Source organism: Cydia pomonella, unplaced genomic scaffold (genome assembly GCF_033807575.1).
Source record: "Cydia pomonella isolate Wapato2018A unplaced genomic scaffold, ilCydPomo1 PGA_scaffold_195, whole genome shotgun sequence".
Lineage (NCBI taxonomy): Eukaryota > Metazoa > Arthropoda > Insecta > Lepidoptera > Tortricidae > Cydia > Cydia pomonella.
Window position 1 is genome coordinate 70,570 of NW_026907835.1, and position 15,645 is coordinate 86,214.

A 15,645-nucleotide genomic window follows, 5' to 3' on the forward strand; every position below is an offset into this window, starting at 1 on the left:
AAGCTCAAAATTGAGTAATCGCATCTCAGATCCTCAGGCATTGATAATTAGTAATCAGTCTTATGTAATCTCCGATTTTTTTCTCGCCTTATTCATCAATGAATACTTGGAACATTTATGGAATCACCAACTCCAGGGTTGATGTGTCTTCCTGGTTTCTGAAAACGGAAAGTAGAAGTAAAGACCTAGTTCGGAAAATAAAAACAAGTGCAGTCAGTCGTATCAAACTTACACTTCTTGCGTTTTCAGAAAAACATATTTCTCGGTGATGACGTCATAGGAGATCAGCCCTATCACACCTTGTATTTTTATGGCTGTCTTCTGACCCCATTCTAGATGCATGATAGCCATCTGAACCACCTCCAAAATGACGTCTCTTAAAACCCCTACTGGCCATTCAACGGGGACTTGGATGTGAGGGAGAATATTTTGATATTCCATATCCATTTCTAAAAAATCATTCCAAGACTATTCAAACAACATGTCAGTTAATCTTACGCATAAAATCACATTTATCATTTAAAAGTTTCAAAGGCTGTGGATTTGCCGCTACAATTTCAAATTTTCGCGCCAAGTCAATGCGCAGAAGCTTTGCTCACTTGAAATTAAATTTAAACTAGTAAATTAATAGATCTTTTTCTACTTAATAAATATCGAAATTACAAACCTTTGATGCTTGATAAAACACTAAACTATTTTTACAAGTTATTTCTTCACTTCTTCTACACGAAATTGATTTCCAAAACACCAGGACAAATTTCTATGAAAGGCGTCTAACCACGACTATGCCGAGCAAACAAATGACGCGCCTAATACGGAGTTATTGCCTATAAATATGAATTGTTACCACCAAGGTCAGCGTTCAATTAGTGATTCATGATAACTACCCATTTATAGTAACTCTGGGTGACACGATATTGATGCAGTATATAGAACAATAACTGTTCCGCTGAAATTAACTCTACAGTACAATTACACTGTTCTTATATTAACGTTCTCCATAATAAAATTGGTAATTGACGAATCAGAGTTTTGTGTCATCATAAACTTATACCTAATTGTCATCTTCAGAAACATCAAGATGTCTAGTGCCAAATTTTTTCTAGTTACCAAAGTTTAGATCAATTTTCAGCTCCATAAGTTTTAATGTATTCGATATTAAGCTTTTATATTCCCGTTGAAAAATGCCTACAGTATTTAGATATAGAATATATTGGCTCCAATGAAGACGTTCACGGCCTTGAAGTATCACATCAATTGTCTTGTTATGATTCCAGTTAAAGCAAACAATGTATAGACAATATATCAATCGCTACATCATTGCTGAAGAGGTTTGTTGACTTTCCACGAGGTGGCAATCAATCAATTGTCCTCTGTGACTTTCAAAATTGGTATACCGGGCTCCATTTGCAAGTAATTAATTAAGATAGTTGATATTTTAGGTTAGCCACAAACCAACCACTTATGATTGTTAAACGTTTTATTGAGCATTTTGTACATCTATATTTACATATAAACCAAGATTAGCCTTGAGCAATGAGAAATTGAGATCAGCGCATGGCAAATAATAAAAAAAAGTTAATTCAAATTTATTTTGTTAGAATTTGATTGAGGATCACAACACGTGCTGTTTTTGTTTTCCAAATACTCCTACGCCATCTGTAACAAAAGTTGAACATTAAAAAGAAAAATTCTGTATAAAAATTACCATTGTTTTGAAAATGCAAATTTGTCAATATTTTGATGTCAAAAACTTACACAGGTTTTGGGATTTGGTCATAGTAGACCACGTCCCATTCATCTTTAGAAATCTTTGCATGGAAATTAACTGGATCTTTTTTGAACGTAAACTGTCGCAATATTGTTGTGAGTCTGAAAATCGAAAAGACCTAATGTGAATAAAATCTGTCAAATTATAAAAAGACTTTTTGGGATCAGAGTACTACTATATTAGTTTAATTTACTCACTGTATGTTCTCATGAACGCGGTATTTGCATTTGAAAAGACAATCGTATTTGTCTGTGCCTTCTATATCCAGTGACTGCAGAATTCTGTGAAAAAACTCAAAATTAATAAATAAAATTCATTACACATCAAAATACGTTTAGTAAAGCAATAGAAAACAAACCTTTGGAGGTTTGGTACTGCAATTTTCATATACGAATTGCCCAGTATTGTTTTAAGCGATTTCGGATCAAGGGAATGAAATTTCAGGTTCGCAGCCAGCAGTGGTCTGAAACAAATCAAATAACAGTGAGTAATGTACGCTTTAATCACGGAATTTGGCGTCAGAGTACCGAGTGGATGCTTACATTGGTATCATTTCTGCATCAGATGTTCCAGTATTCGGCTTCCGCATCAAAATACTTTCCGGGAAAATCAAATAAATTCCGTAAATTTGGGCATTAGGTCTGAAAATTAACATATAAACATTAGAATTCCATAGTTGAAGAAAGCTATTATACAAAACAGAATACTCACACTTCTTGAATCCTTTGGAAAAAATATTCATTCGCAGATTCGCCCTGTGTCACCAGCGCCGAAACAGTTCCAATGGTCACGACCACTCGTTGACCCAACGAATAATGACAAATGGCATTCTGAACCATCTCTGTAATTTGGCCATGTATGTCCCGCACCGGCCAATTTCCGGGCACTATAATTTCCAAAGTTAAGAATTGGTAGCTATCCATGATCTAGAACTGTTTAGGTTTAAAAATAAATGTTACAGTTTATATTAATAAGTAATGAGTTAACTCTGAACCTATGCTATTGATACACTGACTGGACGTCTGTGGTTGAAGAATATTTATATAGTTATCTATTAAGTGACTCATTTAAGGTAGAACGTCTTTATTAAGTAAAATATAACTATTATGAGTTGTTCTTCTGTGAGGTCATTCCAGGACTGTGGACAAAGGTTAAACAAACACAAATTAGCTCATGGTTTATGGTTTGTGACCTTAATTAAAGTTTATAGATTCACATAAAAATCAATTAATTTTATAGCGGATGTTATGATTATCATCACCATAATCCGCTTGATGAAATTCCCGTGAGTTACGACTTACAACTAAAAAGTTACGTCATGTACTCAATTATTCTTTCAAACAATTGAACTTCAAGGAAAGTAGATGGGTGTTAAATAATACACGTGTATTAACTAGAGTATTTATTTTTGTCTTGGTACATATCGAGAGTAAAATATTGGCTCAAATGGTTCGCGGTATGAGGCGTGCGATAATCTTTGGATTGATGGCTAATGATTTAGCTCAAACTGTTGAGTATCCTTGGAAAATCTGAACCCACAAGCAACCCAGGGATATGTTACTGATAGATGGCGCCAGGATCCTCTGCAACAAAATTGTAACATTCGAATAAGGCTACTTCTGTTTGAAGGGTCAAGAATAGTTCTTACTTTTCTAACTGAAAATGTTACCACTTACTCAGGAGGAACTAAACGGTTGAAGCACGTCATCTCCGACTGATTGCCAGAAATTGTTTTCACAAGTGCAATTGAATCATCCGTTATCGCATAGTCGACAAATGGTAATCGTCGTCTGAAAAATGTACAGGAGCCAAATTATTGAATAATTTCTAAACTGTCTAATAATTATTGATGGTATTCAGACTTACATTAGTTCGTTGTAAGTTCTGTATATTGTTTTGATTGCATAATCATACACATTATCGCCCGTGATGTCTTCTGACTTGTAAATTCTGCAAAACAAATTTCAAGTTAAATTCAAGTCTTCTCCATTTCAAAATAACGAAAGGTTAAGTACTCACTGTTCGAGGACTGGCACAGCTGTCACAACTTCGTGATTATCGGAACTTGGCTCAAACTGATGTAAATTTTACAGGCAGGTCGTTTCTGAAAGCAAAAAGTATATCACACGTCTTTTCGAATCAAAATTAAAGTTGAAAAATTTCTGCATACTTAATACTTACACTTGGGCCTTTTCTGTCGGTGTACCGGGTTTAAGCTTCACTATCGAAGCCTTCATCGGTAGAAGAACATCGGTTCTATGAGTATCGTTACCTTTTCTGAAAACGAAAAAATATCAAGATCTCGAAGTTCAGAAAAAATCTTCCATGAGTTATGAGTAAGATGAATAAACTTACACTTCTTCCATTCTTATGTAGAAAAGTTCGGATGCTTCATCAACAAACCACACAGAAACTCCGTTTTTAGTTACACCTGAGTGATAATCAGTAAGAGCTTTCTTCAACAATTTTTCAAGTACCATAGGTCTAACTGCTTTCGAACATTCTTTGGGGACGTTGAATGTCCAATTCAAAGGTTCGTACACTTTCATTTTACTTGATTCCATAAAATCTGGGTGATTTCTTATGAGAATACGACGGGCTCTCAGGAGTAACTGAAGTATCGGGAGCTATGTACATTTATATAAATCGAATGTATCCCGTGATGATTAATACTGTGCTCGCACGTTAGGAATAATATTATTTTATGACTCATATATAAGACCCAACATGCCAACATAAGAAAAAACTCATGTAATCAGTTTTTCAGAGGTCGTGACCTGCATAGAAAAAAACTGATTAACCCTTCAATGTTCTGGAAGCACGTTGGATCACAGTGTGAGCGAAACGGGGATAGCGCCAATCACAGTCCGTTATACGGCTGTGTGAGAGACGGTTTAGTTGTATTAGTGTGTCCATGCGTCCCTTTCTACTATTTTTCTAGCCCCCTCTCTAGAGAAAAGACTATAGCTCTCTCACTTAAAGAAAAAGACGTGACTTGAATTTAGAGCGGGGATTTGAGGCCGAACATTAAACGGTCTGAACTGATGACAGTCTTGAATTTTTTGGGAGCTTCTCAGTAAAACGATCAAGAATAGTTTAATAACTTTAATGAAAATCATATAAATTGTATTTGACTAAACTATAATACATCTTATATTAACTTAGTGTTTATGGTACATGTCGAGTGGAAAGTAATATCTAAAATGGATCGCGGTATGAGACGTGCGATTGTGTTTGGATTGATAACTAATGATTCTTCATAAACTTTTAAGGAGGACTTTTGGACACCTGAAAACCACAAGAAGTCCATGGGTATGTTGATAGTAGATCGCACCAGGATCCGCTGTAACAAAAATGTAACATTTGAATAAAGTTATAAGCATCTCTGCTTTAGAAATTGAAAGTAATTCAAATTAATTTACAACTTACCTAGGTGGAACCAGGCGGTTGAAGCACGTCATCTCCCATTGGTCGTCAGAAACTTTCGTCATGACAGTAATTGAATCACTTGTGTGCGTAGACTGGAATAATATTTTTCGAGGTCTGGAAAATGGACAGAAAAATTCAAATTATTGAAAACCACTTGTCTTATATTCACCAGTTGGTCTCATGATTATTGATAATGTTCACACTCACATTAGTTCTTTATGAGTTCTGTATGTTGTTTCAATGACATAATTGTACACCTCTTCCCCCGTAATGCCATTTGCCTTGAAAATTCTGCGAAAAAAAATTTCAAGTTAAAATATTTTAAACTTGATATAAAAAAGACTAAAGTTTAGATCAAGTGCTCACTTGTCGAGAACTGGGACTGCTGTCAAAACTTTGAAGTTATTGAATGTTGATTCAAACCAGTCGGAGAATGGGTGGTCCTGTGTTACTCGTACAGGCACATCGTACCTGAAAGTAAAAAGTAAATTAGACGCACGCATATTTGAGTCGTTCGATCAATTAAATGATCTCTGCATACTTACACTAGGACCCTCTTTGTGGGCATTCCGTGTTCAAACTTCACTATCGAAGCCTTCATCGGAAAAAGAACATCACTCCCCGAAATTGCGTTGTCTTTTCTGAAAACGGAAAAATGTAAAGATTTCGAATTTGAAAGTATAAACTTAAATAAAATAAAAATCTTACTTTTTTTCTATCCTTATAAACAAAAGCCCGAATCCTCCGTCAATAGCCAACGCTGTAACTCCATTTCTAGTTACCATGTCTCTTTGGCCTAATCGATATTCGTCGAGAGCTTCTTTTAACAATTCTTCAATTACCACTGGTCCAACTGCTTTCGACCATTCATTGGATACGTTGAAAATCCAATTCAGAGGTTGGTACACTTCCATTGTATTGAATTATGTTAAATATTTTAATCAATTTAAAGAACAGATGGATTACGAACAAATAATCGCAAATTCAGAGCTCTGTACTTGACGGATTCCCAGTACTGACTGAGGGATCGATTATTATTTATAGGTACTTATTAATACTGGGATCACAATTGCTGTGATAATTAATATTGTGCTCGCGCGTTATCAATAATGTTATTGTAAGAGGAACATACGATGACTTATTCCAAACTGACTCTTAAAAGCAGAGCAATTAGTTTGCTATTTCACCAAAAGAGTTATCGAAACTTGATAAGACTAAATATACAATGAAAAATATACAATGAAGAAAGGTCGCGACCTGAACTGATAACATCTTGAATTTTTTGGGAGCTTCTTAGTAAAAACAATCAGAATTATTTTATAAAAGTTTAATAAAAGTTTAATTTTTAAGTCATACTTAACAAATTTTTGTAAACTAAAATTGAAATTAATGTAGCCATTTGGCATGTGCCTTGGCTTAATAAATAAAAACTCTAAAACTCTAAAATAAATAACAATACAGTCATAATAATTATTAGAATTTTATTTGTGATTATAAAGAAAGTACAATTAATGAGTCTTCATCATGGAAACAATTATAAACATTAGTAGTACAGCTAATACTGAACAGAAGATAATCACGGAGTACATCGTTGCTTCATATCTGAACATTCTGTAACAAAAAAATAACATTGTCAGCAAACCTTTATATAGCAGGGATGAAAATAACCTTTGCGGAATGTACAAACTGCCTAAGTATGAATTGTTTATAAAATAATGAAACAATTTACCTACGTCCAATCAAAATGTCATAACACGTCATTTCCCTTTGATCGTCAGAAACTTTCTTCATGCGTCCAAGTGAATCATCCTCTGGGATAACCTGGACGAATACTGTTTGAGGTCTGGAAAATCAAGAAAAATTAAAAGTTAGTGCTTTGTCCTATTTACTAGACGATCTAAAAAAAATCAATCGCGTTCATACTCACATTAGTCCTTTGTGAGTTCTGTATGTTGTTTCAAGCGAATAATTGTTTTTCTTGCTCCTAATATTATTTGACTCCAAAATGCTGTGGAAACAATTTCAAGTAAATAAATTCGTCTTTTTGATTATGAAAAAAGGAAATTTGTACGCTAGAGATTAAGTGCTTACTTTTCGAGGACTGGGACAGCTATCACAACTTTGTGATTCTCGGATTTCAAATTAAACCAGGTTGAAAATGAGTGATCCAGTGTCAGTTTTACAGGCAGGTTGTACCTGAAAGTGAAAAGTAAATCAGATATTTCCACCAATTTTTCATTCGTTTTAACTAATTAAATAATTTTTGAATACTCACACTGGTACCTTTTCTGTAGGACTCAGTTTATCGTTATCAAGCTTCACTATCGAAGCTTTGACCGGAAAAAGTACATCAATTCTCCAAGTTTTTTCATCACTCCTGAAAACGAAAAAAATCAAGATCTCCAAGTTTGGAAAGTAAATTTTCATGAGTAAAATAAAAAACTTACACTTCTTCCATCTTTATCCATGAAAATCCGGATCCACTATTGATAACCGATGCTGAAACTCCATTTATTATTACGACACCCTTTTTTTCTAATTGATGATTGTCGAGAGCTAACTTCAACAACTTTTCAATGACCTCCTGACCAACTTCTTCCGGCCATTCTTGAGATTCTCTGAGTTTCGAATTCAAAGTTTCGAATTTCTCCATTTTCTTTTTAGACTGTTAAACTGTTGAACCAACTTAAAGGAACTCAGGGCAACTGTGCGGTTGTGAGCACGACGGGCTCGCAGAAAAGACTGAACTGGCAGGAGTTCGTGGTTTACTTAATTTATTTAATATAATGCATAAAACTTTAACGACAGTGACCTCTGTACGATGACTAATAAAGAATTTTATGGCTATCAACGGAATTTTGATATCATCAAAGAAATATGAATATTCAAGAAACATATGTAATTACTGGTCAGATAAATGGTCGTAAACTATCAATATTAAAACCGAGATAACAGTTGAATCATCAAATTCAACTTCATTAGATTTCTATGATAATTTTTTCAGTGAACGTGACTTGGGACTCTTCAACAGAAAATCATGTTTCTACGGCTCTGTTGTTCAGACCGGGTCCAGTTGCTAAGGGCCTACTTGTTGACTGACAACAGAATTCTGTTAATAAGTTTTCTCTGTAGGCATTTTACAATAGTGCTATGAATAATACACTGGAAATTAGTCATAGCCGTCATGAAGGATATAATTAATAATAAATAATAACCTACATGAAAACAACTCCTAATCAGGACGTCAAACTGGGGAAATTGGAAGTTACAATAAACCACAATCATGAAGTTGACTCATAACTGGTGACTTTATACATTAATTTCATGGTTTTCCGTATGTATTTGTTTGAAGCTTGAAATTAATCATCATGGTACCATATATCACAGTGGTGGGGGATTAACAATATAAAGACGGTTGCTATTGAAAGCTTTATCAGTTATTTATCCGTTGCATTACTTGTTACTTGGTTCAAGTTCCCCAGTAAACAAGATGGAGTTGTTTATTGATTTCGAGGGCTTCTTGACGGAAAATGATGATTTTATCATCAAAGAACTGGCCGCCATTTCACTGACTGGTGGATCGGACACTGCTGTGTTGAAGATATTTAAACCACCAGCAGAGTACAGCCAAGGCAAAATCTCGGAGACCAACGACTTCTGGCGGAACACCCATGGAATCAGATGGGAAGAAGGATCAACCTCCTACGAAACTCTGGAAGAAGTACTTATGGAAATGGTCAAGAACAAAGCGTACGTTTACGTGTTGGGTGAAAGGGAGAAACAGTGGCTTGATAAAATCACGGGTTATCAAACGAAGATCATTAATCTGATGAAGATGCCATATATTGAACAACTGTATTCCTTTGAAGATCCGGATGAGCTGTGCTTGTTCAAAGAGAAGCACCCAAGAACCAGTGGATATGCGTGTGCGTTTGAAACAGTTCGAAGATTAAAAAACTGGTTTGTAGGATGTTGGGGTGAGAAACCATCGATAGATAAATCACTGCAGCTGCAAACTCTTACAAAGATGCATCCTCAAGATATCGCTTGTTTGGACGAGACATTTATCCTTATGCTTGCAAAAAATGATATCAGCAAGGTCTGGGCTATGCTACCACCTCGTATGCAGAACGACCTAAGGTTCAGAGGATTTTCAAGATGTACAGAGCACTACATTACCGGCGGTGACGATTTTGATGGGCCTAATCCATTGAAGAAAGACTGCATTAGATGTAATAGTATTTCCTAATTTGTAAGACACTTTAAAGTATTTTAAATAAATAATCTAATAAAAATGTTTTTTTTTTTTTAGCACCATAAGTTTTAAGTCCTAAAATAGCTTTAAATTCATTCTCTAAAAGGTTCTACGTAATTGTTTACTAAAACAACACCCACAGTTTCCTAGATACACCAAGTCTAGTTCTAAGGATTCTTTCTGCGTGGGCGAGAATGAATGAATGAATACCTAAAGACCTAAAACCTAAAATGGTTTTTAATTTACTAATTTTACTTGAGAATTGAATGTACAAAGTACATCATGACTGGAAGTTATTTATTTTTAAGAATAATACTCTGGCATCCAGTCCATACAACAACGAAAATTACAATATTATCAGTAAATTTTCCCTAAATTTTAAATTTACTGTATTGTACCGACTGCTAACTGCATGTCAGATACAATTACTTGAGAGTGAAAGTTTTTAAACCAGGACCAAATAATACTACTACTAATTTTAAACAGGGAGTACTTCCGAAACCCTAACACCTACGATACGAAACGTATGTTTTCAGTAAACGATCAAATCAATTAAGATAATTACCCTGATTAAAAAAAAGTATTAGAACAATGGAAAAAGGATTCAAAAGTATTGGTATTTTGATAAAACTAATACTTTTCAATACCGTTTCTATTGTCCTCAATACTTTTCTTTAATCAGGGTACAGTTACGTATGCGTAATCCATTAAACAGGAAAAACGGGTATAAAAGCCCTTACGACTATACCATGGTAATCAGTTTGTACAAAGCCGTCCGCGAGTAATTAGCTCTTGCTGAATCATACGCGCGTTGGTGTGTTAATTTAATAATTACGTCGTCTCTAGACAACTGTGGATCATACTTGGAATTTGTCAACAGAAAAGTGTTTAACGTTTTCTGGTTTTACAGAAAAATGGAGAAATTCGTTCTGCCTATGAATGGAAATGATTTTCTACTTTTTATGAGCAAACGTAACTCATTAACCAGTGTCATCGCGGAATATCACTCTATAGTGCCTATGCGAAAAGAAAAACTGCTGAAAACTTCAATCCAGGACGAAAATGAGAGTGAAAACGAAGGCGACATTCAGTTTGAGCGCCATCTATATCGTTGGGTAAAGCTCAAAAGTAAGGAGACTGTCTTTGGCGCCACTTTCGTTGATGGTTATGAGATCGAGCGCAAGTATATTTGTACCAAGAGCCGGCAAGATGTCTACGGAAACTTTTGGGAAATCGTGTGGAAATACAAGGTGCAAGTCATTGTGATGATGGATCAATTCAGTGACAAGGAGAGTAACCAAAATTTGTTCCCGGATGAGGGTTGTGTGACAGTCTGCGATAAGTTTAAGATAAAGACTTTGGAGATTCGTGTAAAACCGCACTACAAATTGACTTTGCTGAGCCTGACCGACCAGTCTGGCAACGAGCACAAAATTTCCCACTGTCAATACACCGCGTGGCCTCGGGACAACTTTTCCCATCAGCTGGATGCATTCATAGATTTTTATTGGAACGTGAGAGACTTGTGCCTTCAGTTGGAGAAACAAGCTGACAAGAAAACTGCTCCTATGATTTTGCAATGTCTAGACGGGCATAGTAGCTCTGCAGTGTTTTGCGTATTTGATATATGTGTTGCGGAATTTGAGAAAACGGGAACTCTATGTGTCTCAAGTGTTCTAAAGAAAGTGCGGCAGCAAAAATATGGATTCATGAACCGCTTGGAAAACTATACTCTGTGTTACGAATTGCTTTCGGCCTATGTCGAGAAAAAGTTGTCTCCTATTACTTCTTGATCGTTGGGCAGTTATAGATATTGTAAAAATTTTTTTGGATTTTTCATCGTGATTTGTTCGAAATATTTTGATGCGCACCTTATCCATACGATGTTGATCAAGCAATAAAAGTATGCCACTGTAAATGATTTTTAGACTTATATAAAGTTGATATTTAAGTAATATACATGTAAGATATTGGTTGTTACACTGAAAATAGTTATGTCTAAACATTAAAGAATGTAACAGCAATAAATATATTTGTTGAATGCATAAATTATGTCTTCTTACTTACCGAACCTCTAACAGCGTTCCCCGAAAATTCGATCGTAAAGTCAAATCCTCAGTAATAAAAACCAATTTTTATGTGAATATAAACCTTACGCAGAATCTAAATGTCAAATATAGCATATAGTAAGTGTTTATAGATAAGGAGCTATTGCCCACGATGGTCAGTCTGGTGAATGCCACCGAGATGCTTTTGCATCTGACAGATAAAGTTTCAAATTGACCGGAAATTCTGGACGTAAAAAAATGTATTTCAAAATTAATGAGTTTTTTTGGATTATAATTTTTAAATTTCTACATGGAAATCATTCCTGTATAAATTCATGGTTTGCGTCAATTTATGATACCGTAGTGACATATATACATTTACATACATTATGATATTAAACGAAACTGCTAGGGCGTTCCCTAAAGCAATATTAATAAAGTTTAATCCTGTAACCTTAGTAAGAATAAAGTTTACCTGTCAGGTCAAAATATGTCTTATTCCAGGTGAGTAAGGTCTATTTGGAAAACGTGCTTGACAAATGTGTGTATATAATAAATTGACTTTTTTAATCTACTTAATAGTTAGGGTCTGCTAACAATGTGTTGTCGAATTTTCTATTGTAGCTAGTTGTAGCTTAATTTACTTAAATAACGATTATGTAGCTTTTAACATGCCTTGCGTTATAGGTACAAAACTTAACTAAAACATTCCTTGCGTTTAATTACGTGTAAGTTATCAAAATTCATTTTAATTAGTACATTATAATATTGTCATTGACAACTCTTTTGTTGAATCGTGAAAAAAAAAGTGAACAGGACTTTTCAATGTTCATAGAAAAGTAAACACCAGCGGCCCGATTCGAAGAATGATGACACGTTTAAGATCTTGGAAAGATCTTTAAAGGATCGATAGCTAAACGACATGTCAAAATTGATGTTTATTTCGATTCCGCTGTGATTCCAATAAGATCTATCTACGATATTTCTAACGTCAAAGTGACATTGGTTGCCCGAATCGAGCTGCTTCTGTCAATTATACGACATACAAACGATATCTAAATGGGAACTTATCTAAACCAGAACTTATCGTTATCGTATTTCATTCTTCAAATCGCTCTTCTCGTTGAGCTCTGGCAACCTTACTCACCGGTAGGAGGAACACAACACTATGAGTAAGGTCTAGTGTTATTGGGTGTTATAATGATGGTAATTGATAAAAACTACCCTATATGTCCTTCCTCGGGCCTCTAATTATCTCCATACCAATCAACTGAATGTTTAGCGGTTTAAGCATAAATACCAAACAGACAGACGGTTGAGTAAACATTTTTTCGTTGTCTTGTTTTGTTCCCATAAAATGTGACGGAGTATGAAATATTTTTTTTGTCCTGTTTATTATAATGTACAGCTAGAAAGACATGCAATGGTAAATACTTTGTTTATTCATTTGATAGAAGACACAAATACAAACGTGACAGAGTGGTCAGAAACGAGACAACTACAAAAAAAATTAACCCACTTTCGCATTTAAATATAATAATTACATCAATTGATTAGTAGATACTCGTTGACACGAGTCACATTGGGAAATGTCTTCACAGAATGCCAGCTGTGTCCATCGATTGCCTTGTGAACACACACCTGACTTGACAATGCCACCTGATTTCGTACATTTTGGTTTTTAGAACTTAGTAGTAGTAGGTATATCCTCCCGCGAACGGTCTCGCTGTGGAATGAGCTGCTAATGTTTTATTTATTTTATTTTTCATTTCGGAGATAACACAGAAACAATCATACAAGAAACAACCACAGAACAAACATGTATACATAGATGTTTCCTTGGATATATCTCACTAAGAACACATAGTATATTCAGATGCGCAATGCGATAATACTTTGCTTTTGGATACAAAAAAACCGTGCGTTAATAGTTATTTACGATACAAGTGCGAAAAATAGGAAATTGTGCGAAACGAGGTGAGCTGTGATGAGCATGGATATTTGTTCCTTAGTCATGGGTGTTTCTATGTATGTAAGTATTTATACATATTTATATATATTATATATATCGTTGTCTAAGTACCCTCAATACAAGCCTTATTGAGCTTACTGTGGGACTTAATCAATTTGTGTAATAATGTCCTATAATAATATTTAAAATAGCACCCATTTTTTATTTGATAAAAATAGAAGCGTGACGGAGTGGTCAGAAACAAGACAACGAATATAATTTAGACCCACAAGTAGGAACTTTTTCGCTACGTAAGACTGGCCTGTGTAATTATGTATGTCCCCCCACACGCCTGCACTTGCCCCACTTTGATCGGCTAACTGTGTACATTAATAACTCGTCGAACACTTTACAATTCTAGAAGTGGAAGTGGGACAAGAGATGTTTTAGTTTCAAGAAAGGAACGTACAGTCAGGCATTGGGGTTCGATTTTATGTTTAGGTTCACACGCGGACCCGGGTCCTTAAACTACGTCCAAAAGAGAAGTCCATTATGAATTTCATCTCGCCTTCAGGTCGAGAGCAGAGCCCAACTGGGAAAGTACCTCCTCCTTACATAAAACCGCAGCCAATAGCACTAGACCCTACTCCTAGGGTTGTGTTCCAGCCGGTGAGTAAGGTTGCCAGAGCTCAACGAGGGTGCGGAGTCTTGGGGCGGCAACGCGCATGTAGCATACATGTAGGTCCAGGCGTACATAGGCTACGGAGACTGCTTACTATCAGGCAGGCCGTATAGTTGTTAGCAACCGACGCGCGACGTAGAGTATGGCACGATTTTTGGTAGGTACTTACTTATCTTTTTTATAGAAAATAAAACATTAATCTAAAATTTATATTTTCTTGGCAAAAGTAATGTCATTCAGTGAGGACATTATCCACGGAATCTTTTGCATTTGAAACACCGTGGGATTAAGTGTGATTGTAAATAATGAATTATTTATTGTTATGTTAATAATGATGAAATTGATAATTCAATGTATATATTATACCGTATTTTTTGACATTTAGATTTTATTATAGACAGTTATTCTATTAGACTAGTATTTTTATACAATTTTGGTGTTTGACGATCCTTTTGTGAAATTCTTGTTCTTAAGTTTGACATACCTAAAATAATTAAATCTTTTTTGAGAACAATCATAACTGCATCAATAAATTGCTCTGATATTTAGATTAAGATGATATTTGTAAAATTTGACGATTTAAAAGTGCTTGTTGCTAGGCCTATTTGAATAAGAAATATAATATTGACTTTGACAGTCATGGTACTTACCTTTGCACTAACTACCATCTGCAAAACACTGCACTTGCATAACAGTTAGATCACATTTCTTGGTGAAACCAATAATAAAACGTGTAAGAGTATACGTCATTAGTCGGTAAGTGTGGGAGTGTTCGATACATGTTTTATTTCTCGTAACACGCTCAAGGCGCCTGGAAAGGTCGACGGGCAATTGTTGCTTACGTCTGATACCTTTGCGGCAGGCGCGCCAATTATATTAACTAATGGAATAAATTGAACATCTAGCCCCGGGGTCGCCAATTAGTTTCTTCAAGGGTACTGTTTTTGAAGTAAAATGACCATCGCGGTCCATTTCTGTTTCTACTTGAGTTAATTAAATAAGCAGATGTAATGTACACCACACAATGATGATGACGGATGTACGAGTGACAGACTCTTTTTATTATCTGTTCACCACACCAGCTGGTTGATTGTTCAAAAACTGATGAGAAAATTGCATTTTATCCACATGTGTGGCAAAGTAATCTAATGCAAATTTTAAGTTGTTTCCTTATGTGGGCCGCTTGAATTGACCTTTGAATTATAAATTTGAATGATATATATTTAATAACGTTCATTTGGATTAATTTTGGTTTGATTTTGTTTGATATTTTATAGGTTTTCTTGCGTTGTTCTGGTGAAAAATTTCGTGTTTCATTAGCAGAGTTTAACCCTGGTGCCTTGAAACCCTGGCAACGCTCAAGATTCCATTTTGGAATCTTTCGCTTGCTCGGGTATCAATATTAGCACGACGGGTAATACAATAGTTTTGCCCCCTTGTAAAACAAATAACTATTGTCGACTATCGATAACTAACGCGGCAAGTGTAATAAATATAATAAGTAGACAA

General features: G+C 35.2%; 1 protein-coding gene across 1 annotated transcript; it reads left to right on the forward strand.

Moving 5' to 3' along the window:
• The first annotated feature begins 10,369 nt into the window (after positions 1–10,369).
• On the forward strand, positions 10,370–11,248 carry LOC133533671 (tyrosine-protein phosphatase non-receptor type 9-like). The gene has a single exon (XM_061872696.1). The coding sequence runs from the start codon at positions 10,370–10,372 to the stop codon at positions 11,246–11,248; it is 879 nt and encodes a 292-aa protein (XP_061728680.1).
• The last annotated feature ends 4,397 nt before the right edge of the window (positions 11,249–15,645 follow it).

What these genes read in the sequence shown, in the direction of transcription:
- LOC133533671 (XM_061872696.1), top strand. Translation starts at nt 10,370, where the DNA reads ATGGAGAAATTCGTTCTGCCTATGAATGGAAATGATTTTCTACTTTTT.